Below are 16,267 nucleotides of genomic sequence, written 5' to 3'. Positions count from 1 at the left end.
GAGTATCCTTCTGCATCTTACTAGGGATCAACCCTTAGCTTGTTTCTCCTATGCTTAAAGTCTCAGTTTCTTCATTAGCTAGGCCAATAGTCAACAGTCCCTGTCCTGGAACGTGTGTGTGTGTGTGTGTGTGTGTGAAAGAAGAGCAGGAGGAATGAGCGTGTGTTCTGTTGAACAAACATACTGGTTAAAGCCACTCACCTGGGATTACAGAGACAGTTTTCAGGGCTCTGAGAACTCGGAATGTCCGAAGGCCTGAGATTCCTCGGAGGTCTATTGCTGCCCCGACATACCTGTTGAACCGAAAGGCACTCAGCATTTTCTCAGGGAATAGGTTCCAGGGTGCACGAATCACACACAGTGGGGAGCCTTGGGAGATCAAGGACAACAGGCATACCCGGTGGCATTACCGTCTACGGTTGGCATGGATGCCCACTAAAGTGTTGGATTCAAACACACAGGCTTGATGAACCTGCCTCCTCAGATACGGCTCCATGTTGGGTAGGAATAACACTGAGCCTCACCTTGACCTGCATTGGCCAGTTATTAGCATAGGACTTTGGCTTGTTCCCATGGACATAGGACAAGTCATTTGTATTCCAATACCCAGAGTCACAAGGCTCCACCATAGGAAGCTGGATTGAGAAGAGGAGGTAATCCAGATTAAGAGATCAAAAGTCCTACACCCCAAAGTCTACAGGGACACATAATCCAGAGAAGAAAACACTCACGCCAGGGTAATGACGCTGAAGTCCAGCCAGTTCCAGGGATCTCGCAGATAAGTGAACTCATTTAGACAAAATCCTCTTGCCAGGATCTTTATCAGAGCTTCGAAGGTGTAAATGACAGTGAAGGCGTACCTGGGGAGGAGGTGGAGAGGGACAGTAACTGTGCCACAGAGGGACCTCTCTGCTTCCTCTGCTGGGAACTGAATTCCAGGGGAACACATACAAAGACCATAGCCAAGGTGAAGGAGAAGGGCAGTAAGGAGCTAGAACACACACCGAAGTGTACCACAGTGGATTAGATTTTAGGAGAGAGAGAGAGAGAGAGAGAGAGAGAGAGAGAGAGAGAGAGAGCAGCTTGTAAGCAGAAGACAATGTCAGGTGAAGACCAAGGCTCCTGTTCTGTACAAGGCTCCCATCCTATGGATGCTGAAGGTTCCTTTCCCAACCTGTGGGTGTTGGAAGATGTGGAAGAGGCACAGGTCTCTGTTGTGGTGCTCTTTCTGTACTTTCTTACTTCCAACCCTCTCTTCTTTTCTCACCATGCCTGGTGTAGCTGTGTTCATGGCCTCCTTGGCGTGGAAGGGAGGTGTTTTATCAGCAGGACGGTTCAGTAGGCCGAGGTGGAACTCGAGGACTGGACTTTCTAGCATGTTCCCAGCTGATGCTAATACACTGGCTCTGGGGATTCAGACGCACACATAAATCGCCCATGACTTGGTGCTGGGGAGATAGTTGGTTTGCCAAGTGTTTGCCATGTGAACATGAGATCTGAATTCAGATCCTTGGAATACATGTAAAAAGCCAGGTATGGCAGCATGTCCCAGCATGAAGTAAGTGAGACAGGAGGATCTCTGGAACTCATGGACAGCCAGCCCAGCTGAATCCATGAGCTCTGGGCTCAGAGACCCTGTCTCAAAAACTAAGGTGGGGAGTAACTGAGAAGAAACTGTATACAAGCCTCCATCTCCATTTGCACACGTACCAACCCATACACACACACACACACACACACACACACACACACACACACACAGAGAGAGAGAGAGAGAGAGAGAGAGAGAGACATACACACACACACATGCACACACAGAGAGAGAGAGAGACACATACACACACACACATGCACACACAGACACATATACACCCATATACACACATACACATACAGATACACACAGACGCACACACATACACACACACAACTAAAACTTTAACTTATAAACGTGCTGTGTGTGAAACACAGGCAGACTCTTGACTAAACATGCATTTACCCCGTCCTTCCTGAAAGCTCCCTCTGAATGACAGAGGATTTTTCAAAGACATAAACCCAGCAGGATAAACACAAGCTACCCTGTAGAACATTGAAGAGTTCAGGACGTAGAGATGCTCAGGACTCCAGAGGCTGGGATGTGGGAGAAGGTGCAGGTGCAGACAGGGCTCAAGAAGGTCTGTCCCAGTCTCCTCAGGAAGCAGCTGGGCCTTCTAGAGCCGACGTCACCGCCCATTCCGTGAGGAATGGCCTGCTGCAGAGGTGGACCAGGTGCTTACACTCAGGAGGTGAACAAGAGTGAGAACAACGCGGCCTGAGGTTGGAAGGTTGAGTTTTCATGGATAGGCAGGCAGCCCCCACTTCTGCCTTTGCTGAATTCCTAGGCATCGGTCAGATTCACAGTGCACGAAGATCTTCTCTGTTCTCTGTCTATCAGGGTTCAGTTATGTAGCCCAGACTGGTCTTGAACTTGTGATCCTCCTACCTAGCTTTCTGAGTGCTGGGATCACAGGAATCCAACACCACCAGCCACCGTAGACACAATTTCTTTAATAAGAAAGCTGGGCAAGGAGCTTTGTGAATTTGAGGGATGCTTGGAATCAAAACCAAAATGGGAGCTAGGCAAGGTGGTGCATTCCTGTAATCCCAGCACTTGAGAGGATAAAGCAGGAGGATTGCGATGATCTACAGGCCAGACTGGACCGTATACATGAGTATCAGGCCAACAAGATCCTGTCTCCATCAACATCACCATCACCATCACCAAAATAAAACAAAAGCCCAAGGCAACCAAAGAGGGCGCAAAAAGACAAGAAGAAACAAGGAGGAGAGAACTAGAGAAATCTAGAGAAATCAAAAATCTCTGCTATTGATATTTTTAGAAAGTTAAAAGGTGAGATAAATATTTCTTAATGCAATAGGAATCTATAAAAAAAATTAAGGAACAAAGCAGAACTTTTGAAAGCAAGACTGCAAACAAAGTTTTAGAAATCTCAGAAAATAGAACCCAAAGCAGGAATGACTAAAAGGAAGATGGTAAATCAGGGGCTCTGTTTGCTCCCAATACTAAGGGGAAATCTGGAGAGAAATAGGTTAAAGCATCACAGGAATTGGTCAAGAAAAAAACCTTCCCCAAATTGAAATACCTAAGTCTTTAAAATGCAGGCAAGCATTCAGGAAAATGGACGAAACAGTTAAAAAGCCTCATCATGGCAGAACTCCACCAAGGGTCAGATCTTCGCCACAAAGACAAGCCCAACAGCTCTGCTTGAGAGACAGAGAGAAAAACAAACACACAGGCTCTCTACAAAGCATTGAAGTCTCAGTCCTGCCCTGTCACTGCGAAGAGAACCACAACCAAGGCAAATCAGAAGAGGAAGCCTTTAACTAGGGGCTTGTTACAGTTTCAGAGGCGAGTCCATGACCACCATGGCAGGGAGCAGGGAGGCAGGCAGGTAGGCATGGTGCTGGAGCAGTAGCCGACAGCTTACATCCCAATTCACGGGCAAGAAGCACGACGAGAGACTGAGTTTGGTATGGGCTTCTGAAACCTCAGAGTCTGTGCTCAGTGACTTAACTCCTCCAAGGAAGCCACACTTCCTAATCTTTCCTAAACACTCCACCAACCAGGAACCAAACATTCAAATATGTGAGCCTCTGGGGGCCTTCTCATCCAAGCCACCACACTGAGAATACAAACGCCATCAGATAGCTCAGGGCTATCTTGGCTCGGAAGGAAGGTCAAAGCCTCCAAGTTTGGAGCCATAAACTTTCCCATACAGAATTTGTTTTCAGGAAAATTGTCAGAAATGAAGCTAAACTAACATGTAGGAATATGAAAATCCACAAACATTTACTTCCTGGTCCCCTGCCTATGAAAACCTAGACTGACTCTACCAGAACAACAAGAAAGCTACCAGTAAACACTAGGACGTGGGACCCCAGGAACAGAGAGGGAAAGAACTCCAGGAAAGAGCTTCTCTGGGGAGCTGTGGGTCCAGCTGAGGTAAGAAACAAAGGGCCCCATACTGAAGAATTCTATTTGTACACAGTAAATGTGCATTGCTCTCATGGATAATAAAAAGATGACTGGCTGGTAGCTGGATGGGAAGAGATCGGAAGGGACAGCCTGACACAGAGAGGATTCTGTGAGGAGGAAGAAGGGTGGCGTCAGAAAGCAGCCTGCAGACATAGAGAGAGCAGGATGGGCATGTTGTACTCAAAAATGTACCAAGCCACGTGGTAAGGCATAAATAAAACCATGGGTTAATTTATGTGTAAGAGTTAGCTAGTAACAAGCCTTAGCTATCTGCCGAGCATTCATAAGTAATGTTAAGCCTCTGAGTCAATAATTTGGGAAGCGGCTGGTGGTGGGCTGGCGGGCTGGAGAGAAACATTCCTTTCCATAGTTACTCTGAGAGTTAATGCTCTCAATTCGCCAATTAAAACACACAGCTCATGGGCTGGAGAGACAACCCAATGGTTAAGAAAACTGTTTGCTCTTCCAAAGGACCAGGCTTCAGTTCCTAGCACCCACATGGAGACTGAGAACCACCTGTAACTTCAGTTCTAGAGGCTGGGACATTCTCTTCTGGCCTCCATGGGTATTGCACATGTGTGGTGCACAGACATACAAGCAGGAAAAACACATGTACACATAAAAATAAGCCGTTAAAAAAACCACACAAATCAGTGGACTGGATTTTTTAAAAATGACTCAACTATTTGCTGGCAACCAGAAACTCACATCAGCAGCACAGATGAACAGGGACTGGGGGAGTTGAAAAAGATGTTACAAATGGAATCTAAGATCTAACAGAAGTAGCTGTACTCATATCCCAGAAAACAGACTTCAGGCCCAAGTAAGAGGACACTGAGAAGCTCACTTCATGGATAATAAATCCAAAGCATATAATAGTTATAAACATACATGGTCTGAACACTCATGAAAGTTTAAACAAATAAAAAACCCCCAAAATTTTCTTGTATGTTGTCATATCATATCAAAATAAAAGTGACAATCAACAGCAAAAGAAAGCACAAAACCCAATAAATATGTGGAAATTGGACAATATACTTTTGAACAATTAGTGGGCAACCAAAGAAATCCAATGAAGGGGTAGAAAAATTCCTAGAACCAAGTTAAAATTAAGATATGACGTTCCAGAACCTGTTGGGTGCAGTGAAAGCAGTTCTAAAATATGTTTTCAGCTACAAATGCCTATGTGACCATGAGGGAGATATCAGATAACTTCACGGCACATCTCAAGGACTTAGGAAAAAAGGAACAAGCCAATCTCATGAATAGTAGGAGAAAAAATAAAGATCAGAGCTGAAATTAATTAAGTGCAAACTAAAAAAATTCCAGAAAAGCAAATGAAAGCTATTTTGTTATTTGAAGTGATAAGGCTGACAAATGCTCACCAAAGTAATCAAAAGAAAGGACATAAACTAATAAAGCCAGAGACAAAAGACTATTACAGCATGGACCACAGAGACCCGGGTGATCAGTAGGGATTTTAAAATATTTATTTGTATGTACGTGTGTATGTGTGTGTATGTGTATGTGTGTGTATGTATGTGCTTGTGTGTGTGTGTGTATGTATGTGTGCGTGCATATGTGTGGACAGACATGTGGAATTCAGAGAACAACTTGCAGAAGTCAGATCTCTCCTTGTGTCATGTGAGTCTCATTAGACTTGGTGACAAGTGTCCTTCCCTTCTGAATCAGCTGAACCCCACTAGGGAATATTTTGAAAGCTTATGTTCTAATACATTGAAAACTCTTGAAGAAATTGACACATTTCTAGAAACACAAAATCTAAAAATATAGAACTGGAAAGTTGTAAAACCTAGACAGATCAATAACAAGTAACGAAATTGAAGAAGGATTCTCCCAACAAAGCAGCCAGGACCAGATGGAGTCACCACGTGTTTATAGCTGAATTTTTCCAGGTGTTTAAAGAAAGAGAAGGAACGCTTCCAAGCTCATTCCACAAAGTCTGATTTACCCTGGTACTAACACTAGAGAAAAACACAACAAACAAGGGAAAACTATGGGCTGGCATCCTTCTTAAACAGAGAGCAGAAGCCCTCCATGGAAAATGTGCAGAATTCAGCAGCACATTAACAAGACCACACACCGTCACGTAGCTGGTGTGTAACGGTGGCTCAACACCTGCAGTAAGTGTAACACAACCACCTCACGGATGCAGGAAGAAAACAACTCTGACAAATTAAACATCACTTCATGATAAAACTCTGTGAAGAACCCAGGAATGGGAGGCGCACACTGCACCGTGGCAAAGGTACTTGACAGCCCTACAACTAAAGTTATATCAAACGGGGCAGGGGGACAGGGGGAGCATTCCTTCTAAAGTCAGAATGAGACAAAGCTGGCCACTATCCCCACTCTTAGTCAATACATTTTCTATTTAAATTTTATTTATTATTATTGTGTGTGTGTGTGTGTGTGTGTGTGTATGATACATGTGTATATCACAGTACATGTGTTTGGAGGCCAAAGGACAACTTTGAGGATTGATTCTCTTCTCCCACTTTGTGAGTCCTAGGGATAGAAACTCCGATTGTCAGTCTTGCACTGCAAGTGCTTCTACCTGCTGGGCCGTTTCGCTGCCTCCTTAAGACATTTCTTGAAAGTTTTGTCAGAGTAATATGGCAAGAAAAAATAGAGATACAAATAAGGAATTAGAAAGTCATTATTTGCAGATGATGTGGTCGTATTTAAAAGTTCAAAAGACTCCACTAGAACACCCTTGGCTCTGACAAACACTTTCAGAAAAGGAGCTATAAGCCAACCGACAGACATCACTTCCCTTTTTACACAGAACTGGCGAATTCACTGAGCAAGAAACTGGAGTGAAAATCCATTTGCAATACTCTTCTCAATAAAGTACACAGTAATAAACCTAACCAAACATGGGAAAGACTTCTATAATGAAAATTAGAAAACATGGACATGAAAGAAAGAAATTGAAGAAGATTTCTTTTCTAGAAAGTGGAAAGACTGCCCATGTTCATGATTTAGCAGAATTTATACTGTGAAAATGGCCATATTGCTGGAAGATACCCATGAATTCAATATTTCTCATTAGAATTTCACTGATGTTCCTTCAGAGCTAGAAAAGGAAACTCTTGAAATTTGTTATGGAAGCACACAAGGTCCCATACAGGAAAGAAAATCGGATAGGTTGGGCCAAGGGAGGATGCTCTGCCAACAAAAACAAAAGCAATCTGAGGGATACTGGAGCTTTAGTAACAAAAATTACAATAGTACACTGACAGAAAAACAGACAGACCAATGAACTCAAGTAGAAGACCCAGGAACAAACCCACACAGCTCACACCCACTGACAAAGACACCAGAATTGTACCCTGGAGAAGGACAGTATTTTGAACAAGCAGTACTTGGAAATGGCATACACACACGTACAAGATATAAACTAGCTCCCTACCTCTCACCCTGTGTGTAGATCAACTCAGAATGTATCAAAAGGTCGCAAGGTTAGACGAGACCACTTGAAATCACTACAGGGAAACAGGGTAACTGCTCCAAGAGACAGAAGTAGACAAGGACTAAAAGGAGCCCCCACTGACTCAGAAAATGATGGCAAGCCGTAACAAATGGGGTCAAATGAAATCAAAAGACCCCTGGATTCAGAACAGAATGCCAGCAGACAGAGACAGCCTGAAGGATGGGGTGAATCTTTGCCAACTATAAATCTGAGAGTGCATTAATTTCTAGAACCGATAAAGAACTCAAACAAGTAAACAACATAAAGTCAAGTCATTCAAGCAATAAATAGGCAGATCAATTGGACGGACAGTTCTCAAAAGAGGAAATGCAAAAGACCAGAGACATGTGTGGAAAAAATGTTCACTTTCCTCAACCATCAGGGAAACACAAATCAAGACTCCGCTGAGACCCCGACTCATCCAAGCAGAACACGAGTGATGGCAAGGATTTGGGAAAAAGGATCCCACAGCCTGTTGGTGGTGATGCAGATTAGTGCGGACTTCGGAAATCAGTTTGGCGGATCCTGAAAGAACTAACAGTAAGACTGCCATGCAATCTAACTCTAGCACTTCTGGGTCTGTGCCCCAAATAGCCCAAGTTGGAATGGTACCTGCACATCCACGCTTACTGAAGTCCTGTTTACAATAAGCAATGCCACAGAATCAGCCTAAGTCTTCATTAACAGATAAATGAATAAAGGCTGTGTGTGCGTGCCTGTGTGTGAATCACTATCAAAATACCTTGTATACATGTATGGGATGGCATAATGAAGCCCATTGTTTTGCACAGTTAACATGCAATGATAAGAACGTTGAGAATGCTTATGGAAATATAAAAAGTATATGATATGAGTGTGTATAAAATGTCTACAATTTGTGTGATCAAATAACTATAATAAAAATTAACTTTGAAATGAAAACCAGACTGAAAAGGCTAGTATTTCATGTGGCGAGAGAAACCGTGCTGGAGACTTCCCGAAGAAGTCCGCCTGGCCACATGGCTGCCCGAGCAGTCAATGTCATTCTTAATCCACCTGTTACCCCACCCTTTCGAGTTTTCCAAATCAGAACATTTTCACTCTGAACTATTGGCTGTTGGGAAGTTTTGATGGATATTTCCCACTTCTCAGATCAAACAGATCCGGACATGAAGGAGAACATTCTCTGAATGAGAATTTGGATTTCCCAGGTGACGGTGAGGCAGAGCACTGAACTAACCCAAAAGGGGCGGTTTATGGGTGACTACCAGACAGCCTCAATTAGAAATAAATCATATGGGCCAGTGAGATGAATCCGCAAGGGACAGCACTCATCACCAAGGCTGAGCTGGATCCTTGCAGTCTACATAGTGGAAGGAGAGAACTACTGAGAATTGACCTCTGACCTACACACACACACACACACACACACACACACACACACACACAGAGAGAGAGAGAGAAGGGGGCATGTGTACAAAAAAGTTTTCACAGATAAAATAAGTACAAATTACTAGAAAATTGAATCCAGACCAGGATCAGTTGAAACTATTAAAAACATGAACAAACCCATTTATGCAGCCTATCCTATTAATAAACTATGTCACAGTCTTGATAAATAGAAAAATATTGATAAATATAACAATATCCAGTACAAGGGAGCGACCATTGAGAGAACAGGCCCAAGCCAGAGACTTCTGCCAGAGCAGGCCTAAGCCAGCAACCTTGCTGGAGCAGGAGCAAGGCAGCGACCTCAGTGGGAGCAGCCCCAAGCAAGCAACCTCTGTGGGAGCAGGCCCGAATAACCTCCAAGATGGCAGGGTGACCCACAGAAGCACTGCGCAACCTCCAGGAACACCCAGGGACTTCTTGGTGACTGGACTGTGGTCGTGACTGCACCATGAGGAGCAACCATCTGAGCCTTGGATCCACTGGCATCTGGAAGACTGATGACCAGAGTCACAGCCCAACTACACCAGTCAGAGAAAAAGATGGGTAGATAAGAACACATTCAACACCACAAGAGCAACACAACACCAATAAAAACGAGTAGCCTTACAACTGCAAGACTTGAACAATCAAATATAGAGAAGCAGAAGAAAACGACCTAAAAATAACTTAAGGAGAATGTTTGAGGCCCTTAAAGAGGAAATGAAAAATTCCTTCAAAGAAATGGAGAAAAAGACAAAAAAATAGGAAGAAATCAACAAATCCCTTAAAGAAAATCAAGCAAAAACAATCAAACAGATGAAAGAAATGATTCAAGACACAAAAACTGAAATAGAGACAATAAAGAAAACAAACCAAGGGAATTACGGAAACAGAAATTATGAGAAAATGATCAGGAGCCATAACTACAAGCATAAACAGCATAATACAAGAGATGGAAGAGAGAATCTCAGGCACTGAAGATATAATAGAGAAAATAGACTCATTGGTCAAAGAAAACATTCAATCTAGCAAAAGTTTAACACAAAATATCCAGGAAATATGGGACACGGTGAAAAGACCAAACCTAATAATAATAGGGATAGAAGAAGGAGAAGTCCAACTCAAAAGCACAGAAAATATATTCAACTAAATCATAGATGAAAACTTTACCAAGCTAAAGAAAGATATGCATATGAAGATAGAAGAAGCTTACAGTACACCAAATAGACTGAATAAAAAAGTCCCCTTGCTATATAATAATCAAAACACTAAATATACAGAGTAAAGAAGAAATACTAAGAGCTGCAAAGGAAAAAGGTCAAGTAACATATAAAGGCAGACTTATCAGAATTATACCTGACTTCTCAAGGGAGACAATAAAAGCCAGAAGGTCCCAGTCAAGTGTTATGAAGACATTAAGAGATCGTGGGTGCAAGCCCAGACTACTATATCTAGCAAAACTTTCAATCACCATTGACAGACAAAACAAGATATCCCATGACAGAATCAGATTTATCCAATACCTAGTCACAAACCCAGCCCTACACAAAGTAGTAGAAGGAAAACTCCAACCCAAGGAAGGTGGCTACATCCACAAAACCACAGACAGTAGATGATCTCACAGGAGCAAATCTCAAAGAAGGGAAAAACACATACAATAACATCACTAACAACCCCATGTATCTTACTGGATCACCACGGATTAAAACTAGAATTCAACAGCAACACTAATTCCAAAAAGTCAACAAACACATGGAAATTAAACAATGCTCACCCGAATCATCAGAGTCAAGGAAGAAATAAAGGAATAAATTAAAAACTTTCTAAATTTCAATGAAAATGACCACACAACATACCCAAATTTATGGGACACAATGAAAGCAGTGTTAAGAGGAAAGTTCATAACACTAAATGCCTACATAATGAAGTTGGAAAAAAATCTCACACTAGCAAGTTAACAGAACACCTGAAAGTTCTAGAACAAAAAGAAGCAGACTCACTCAGGAAGACTAGATGGCAGGAAATAATCAAATAGAGAGCTGAAATCAACAAAATAGAAACAAAGAAAACAATGCAAAGGATCGATGATACAAAGAGTTGGTTCTTCAAGAAAATCAACAAAATAGACAAACCTTTATCTAAACTAACCGAAAGGCAGAGAGAAAATATCCAAATTAACAAAGACAGAAATGAAAAGGGGACATAATTTCAGACACGGAAGAAATCCAGAGAATCCTCAGGCCATATTTCAAAAACCTGTACTCCTCAAAATTGGAAAACTTAAAGGAAACAGACAATTTTTCAGATAAGCAAGTTAAATAGACCTATAACTGCTAAAGAAATAGAAACAGTCAGCAAAATTCTCCCAAGGGGGGGGGGGGGAGAAAAAAACACCCAGGACCAGATGGTTTCAGCGAGAATTCTACAAGATTTTCAAAGAAGAACTAGTACCAATACTCCTCAAATTATTCCACACAATAGATACAGAAGGAACATTGTCAAATTTTTTTATGAGGCTACAATGGTCCTAATTCCCAAACCACACTAAGGCATTACCAAGAAAGAGAATTATAGACCAATCTCACTCATGAACATTGATGCAAAAAACTCAATAAAATACTGGCAAACCAAATCCAAGAACACATCAGAAAAATCATCCACCATTATCAAGTCAGTTTCATCCCAGAGATGCAGGGATGGTTCAACATATGAAAATATGTTAATGTAATCTACCATATAAACAAACTGAAAAATAAAGACCACACAATCATCTCATTAGATGCTGAAAAAGCCTTTAACAAAATACAACATCCCTTCATGATAAAGGTCTTGGAGGGATCAGGGATACAAGGAACATACCTAAACATAATAAAGGCAATCTACAGCAAGCCAACAGCCAACATCAAACTAAATGGAGAGAAACTCACAGTGATTCCACTAAAATCAGGAACAAGACAAGGTTGTCCACTCTCTCCTTATCTATTCAATATAGCTCTTGAGGTTCTAACTAGAGCAATAAGACAACAAAAGGAAATAAAGGGATACAAACTGGAAAAGAAGGAGTCAAACTCTTAGTATTTGCTGATGATATGATAGTTTACATAAGTGACCCCAAAAATTCTACCAAGGAACGTCTACAACTCATAAACACCTTCAGTAATGTAGCAGGATACAAGATTAACTCAAAAAAATCAGTAGCCCTTCTTTACACAGATGAAAAATGGGTTGAGAAAGAAATCAGAGAAACATCATCCTTCACAATAGCCACAAATAGCATAAAATATCTCAGAGTAACTCTAACCAAACAAGTGGAAGACCTGTATGACAAAAACGTTAAATCTTTGAAGAAAGAAATTGAAGAAGACATCAGAAAATGGAAAGATCTCCCAAGCTCTTAGGTAGGTAGAATTAACATAGTAAAAATGGCAGCATTACCAAAAGTAATCTACAGATTCAGTGCAATGTCCATCAAAACCCCAGCAAAATTCTTCACAGACCTCAAAAGAACAGTACTCAATTTCACATGTAAAATCAAAACAAAACAAAACAAATCAAACAAACAAACAAAACCACAGGATAGCTAAAACAATTCTGTACAATAAAGGAACTTCTGGAGGCATCACAATCCCTGACTTCAAACTCTACTACAGAGCTACAGTACTGGAAATATCTTGGTATTGGCATAAAAAGACAGGAGAATCAATGAAACCAAATCAAAGACCCAGATATCAATACACACACCTATGAACACCAGATTTCTGACAAAGAAGAAAAAAGTATAAAATGGAAAAAAAGGAAGCATATTTAACAAATGGTGCTGGCATAACTGGATATCAACATGTAGAAGAATGAAAATAGATCTCTCTATATATATATATTACCATGCAGAAAACTCAAGTCCAAATGGATACAAGAACTCAGCATAAAGCCAACCACATTGAAGCTCATAGAAGAGAAAGTGGGAAGTACATTTGAATGCACTGACACAGGAGACCACTTCCTAAATATAACCCCAGTAGCACAGACACTGAGAGAAACAATTAATAAATGGGACCTCCTGAAACTGAAAAGCTTCTGTAAAGCAAAGGACAAGGTCAACAAGACAAAATGGCAGCCTACAAAATAGGAAAAGATCCTCATCAACCCCACATTGGACATAAGACTGATCTCCAAAATATACAAAGAACTCAGGAAACTGGTCATCAAAAGAACAAATAATCCAATAAAAAATGGCGTACTGACCTAAACAGAGAACTCTCAACAGAGGAATCTAAAATGGCTGAAAGACACTTAAGGAAATGCTCAACATCCTTAGTCATCAGAGAAATTCAAATCAAAACAACTCTGAGATTCCTTCTTACACTTGTAAGAATGGCCAAGATCAAAAGCCCTGGTTCCAACTTATGCTGGAGAGGATGTGGAGTAAAAGGAACACTCCTGCATTACTGATGGGAATGCAAATTGGTACAGCCTGTTTGGATATCTGTATGGCAATTTCTCAGATAATTAGGAAACAACCTACCTCAAGACCCAGCAATACCACTTTTGGGTATATACCCAAAGGATGCTCAATTGTACCACAATGACATGTGCTCAACTATGTTCATAGCAGGTTTGTTTGTCATAGCCAGAACCTGGAAACAACCCAAATGCCCCTAGACCAGAGAGTGGATAAGGAAAATGTGGTACATTTGCACAATGGAGTCCTACACAGCAGAAAAAAAATGATGACATCTTGAAATTTGTGGGCAAATGGATGGATCTAGAAAACATCATACTGAGTGAGATAACCCAGACCCAGAACGACAAATATCATATGTACTCACTCACAAATGGCTTTTAGAAATAAAGCAAAGAAAAATCAGCTTCCAATTCACAATCCCAGAGAACCTAGACAACAATAAGGATCTTGAGACATACATGGATCAAATCTACATGGGAAGTAGAAAAAGACAAGATCTCCTGGGTAAATTGGGAGCATCGGATTCATAGGAAAGGGTAGAAGAGGAGGGGATAGGAAGGAAGGGGAGCAGAGAACAACATGTAGCTCAATAAAAACAATTAAAAAAAACAATATCCATTTGTAACAAAAGTCTTGCAAGTTTGATTGAGATGACAGACTTGCACTAAGAACCCTGAGTGTGCCTGGAAAATAATGCTTTCTTGCAAATGAGGAAATATTTCTTCCAAAGCCTTCCCTGCAATCAACTGTTTTCCAGAACATGGGTATAGCAAGAAAAGGTCCAGGCTGTGAACAAACTCCTTCGGAGGCTGTGTGAGCCTGGGGCATGAAAGGAGGGCAAGGAAGGGCATGAGAGGAGGGCAATCTCCTTGGTGTGATTTCATCTCTTCCTAATTTCTTTTCTAGCACATTCTTCCTCTTTAGCTTATTGGGAACATAAGAAGAGATTAAAAATGGGCTCTGCATGTCTGTCTTGCCCCAAGCAGACAGACAGGCAGGGAGGGAGAGAGGGAGAGAGGGAGGGAGCTCCCATTAGCCCGCAGAGACTAGCACATAGCTAACGTTACAAAGAGGCACAATGGAACTCTAAGAAAAGAGAAGGGCTTGTGTCTACTGGGTAGATTGTGTCAAGGACAAGGCTGTTCCCTTGGATTCTGAGTCTTGACTGGCTACAATTTCTTTTCTTCCTAAACAAATACACAGCGTGATCTGGAGGGGCTGGGTCTGTCCCAAGGATATACATTCTTTCCCCTGGGTCCCAGCAGCAAACAGCTAATGGTTTCCAGCTCACACAGCAAAGATCAGAGCTACTCTGTTGTTTCCACAAGGTTGAGGGTACTCAGCCTTGCCTTGGACTAGAACAGGGAGAGCTTTGTATCTTTTCAAAGTGTGTTTATAAAAGAAGTTGTGTCAACAGTTCAGTGTATATGGAGTCTAATAGAGAATGTTCTCAGTGATTAATGGGGATGAAAACTGACTTTGCTTTGGAATGGGATTTGGCAATATTTTAAAAACTAAAATTTAGTGACTGAGTAGCTCAGTTGGTGGAGTGTTGCCTACCATGCATGGCCCCAACTGAGCTCAGTCCCCTGCACTGCGGAAAGAGGGTTGAGTAGAACATGCATTCAGTCCCCAGCCAGCAGTCAGGAGTTGAGTCAGGCCAATCAGAAGTTCTAGGCATCCTTGTCTACACAGAGGGTTCAAGGCTATCCTGCAATACATGAGATCCAGTCTCATAATAAAATAAAAACAAAAAGTGTACATTCCTTGGCCCAGTAACTTCTATTTCTAAAAACTCATCTCTCAAATTTTGTTGCATTAGTTGTACAAAGAAATGTGCACAAGGCTATTCATCAAAGAATAAGTCATGACACAAAAATATAAGGATTCTTATTATGATTACGGTTATCATAGAAAATAGTTCAATTTTACCTCTTTCATGCTGGTAAAATCTATCCATTCAATTTCTACTAACCAATTGCTGCTGAGATTTTTAGTGAGATTTCACCGAATCTATAGATAAATTTGGGCAGCACTAACAGTTTAATAATAGTAATCTTCTCATCCATTATCACAAGATATATTTAAATTTATGTAAGTACTTTAAAATCTCTCAATAATATTTTTTCATTCTTTAGTACAGAGGTCTCGGGTATATATTTCATAGCACCATTTGAATCTATTAGCCCCATTTTGCCATTTATCTCTTCTCCAGTTATTAATTTTTCTTTCTGATTGCCTTTCATTTATTTTATTCTTTCTCTAGTTCTGTGCCAGACATTTCTACCTTTGCTGATATTAAGATCCTACACTGCTCTAAGAACTGCTTTTTGCCCCTATAGGCTCTGATTAAATTCATTTGTCCCCAGAGATTCTGCAATTTTACTCTGTAACTGTTTTTCATTCAAGAGCTCTTGAAGAACAGCTTTAGCACAACCTAGTAAAAAGGCTTCCTCCTTTCCGTCCAGTTCCCTACCATTTTCTAACTTTATTGCAGGATGACAAGAGCATTCGTTATTTGTTATGGTTATCTGTGGAACCAATGGGGTTGGGTTTTGTGGTTGTTGTTTGTTTTGGAGTGGGGCTAACAGGAGGTTAACGTGTACGGTCTTGTGGCTTAATCTCCGAGACATACGGTGTGCAATGCATTTCCCCATTCCTATCCCCTCTCCATCTTTACAGATTTTTACACTTTATCAGTTACAGGCAAAGAATGTGACCTTCAGATCCTCCAATAGCTCTGCCCAGACTCACATTCTTCAGTTTGTAAACACTGTTCCTGCGTCTCTCATTGCAAAGCTCTGACTTGCATTGTATTTAGCGTTCGGAGTGTCATGCTTGTCTGGCCTCCTGCTCTTTGGTG

The 16,267-nt window shown here is 41.3% G+C and overlaps 1 protein-coding gene across 3 annotated transcripts in view; it reads right to left on the bottom strand.

Annotated features, from left to right (window-relative positions):
• Positions 1-16,267, bottom strand: part of Scn10a (sodium voltage-gated channel alpha subunit 10) — a 96,011-nt gene that overhangs the window by 66,644 nt on the left and 13,100 nt on the right. For all 3 annotated transcript variants that reach the window (XM_087905150.1, XM_087905151.1, XM_087905152.1), the window contains exons 4-5: positions 732-860; positions 202-293 (exon numbers count right to left, since the gene is read on the bottom strand). In XM_087905150.1, coding sequence (XP_087761276.1) covers positions 202-293; positions 732-860 — 221 coding nt within the window. The remainder of the gene's footprint in view (positions 1-201; positions 294-731; positions 861-16,267) is intronic.

Source organism: Myodes glareolus, chromosome 4 (assembly GCF_982192425.1).
Source record: "Myodes glareolus chromosome 4, mMyoGla1.1, whole genome shotgun sequence".
In the NCBI taxonomy this organism is placed as follows: Eukaryota; Metazoa; Chordata; class Mammalia; order Rodentia; family Cricetidae; genus Myodes; species Myodes glareolus.
Note: the sequence above shows the minus strand (reverse complement) of the source record. Positions and strands in the feature narration are given on the sequence as shown.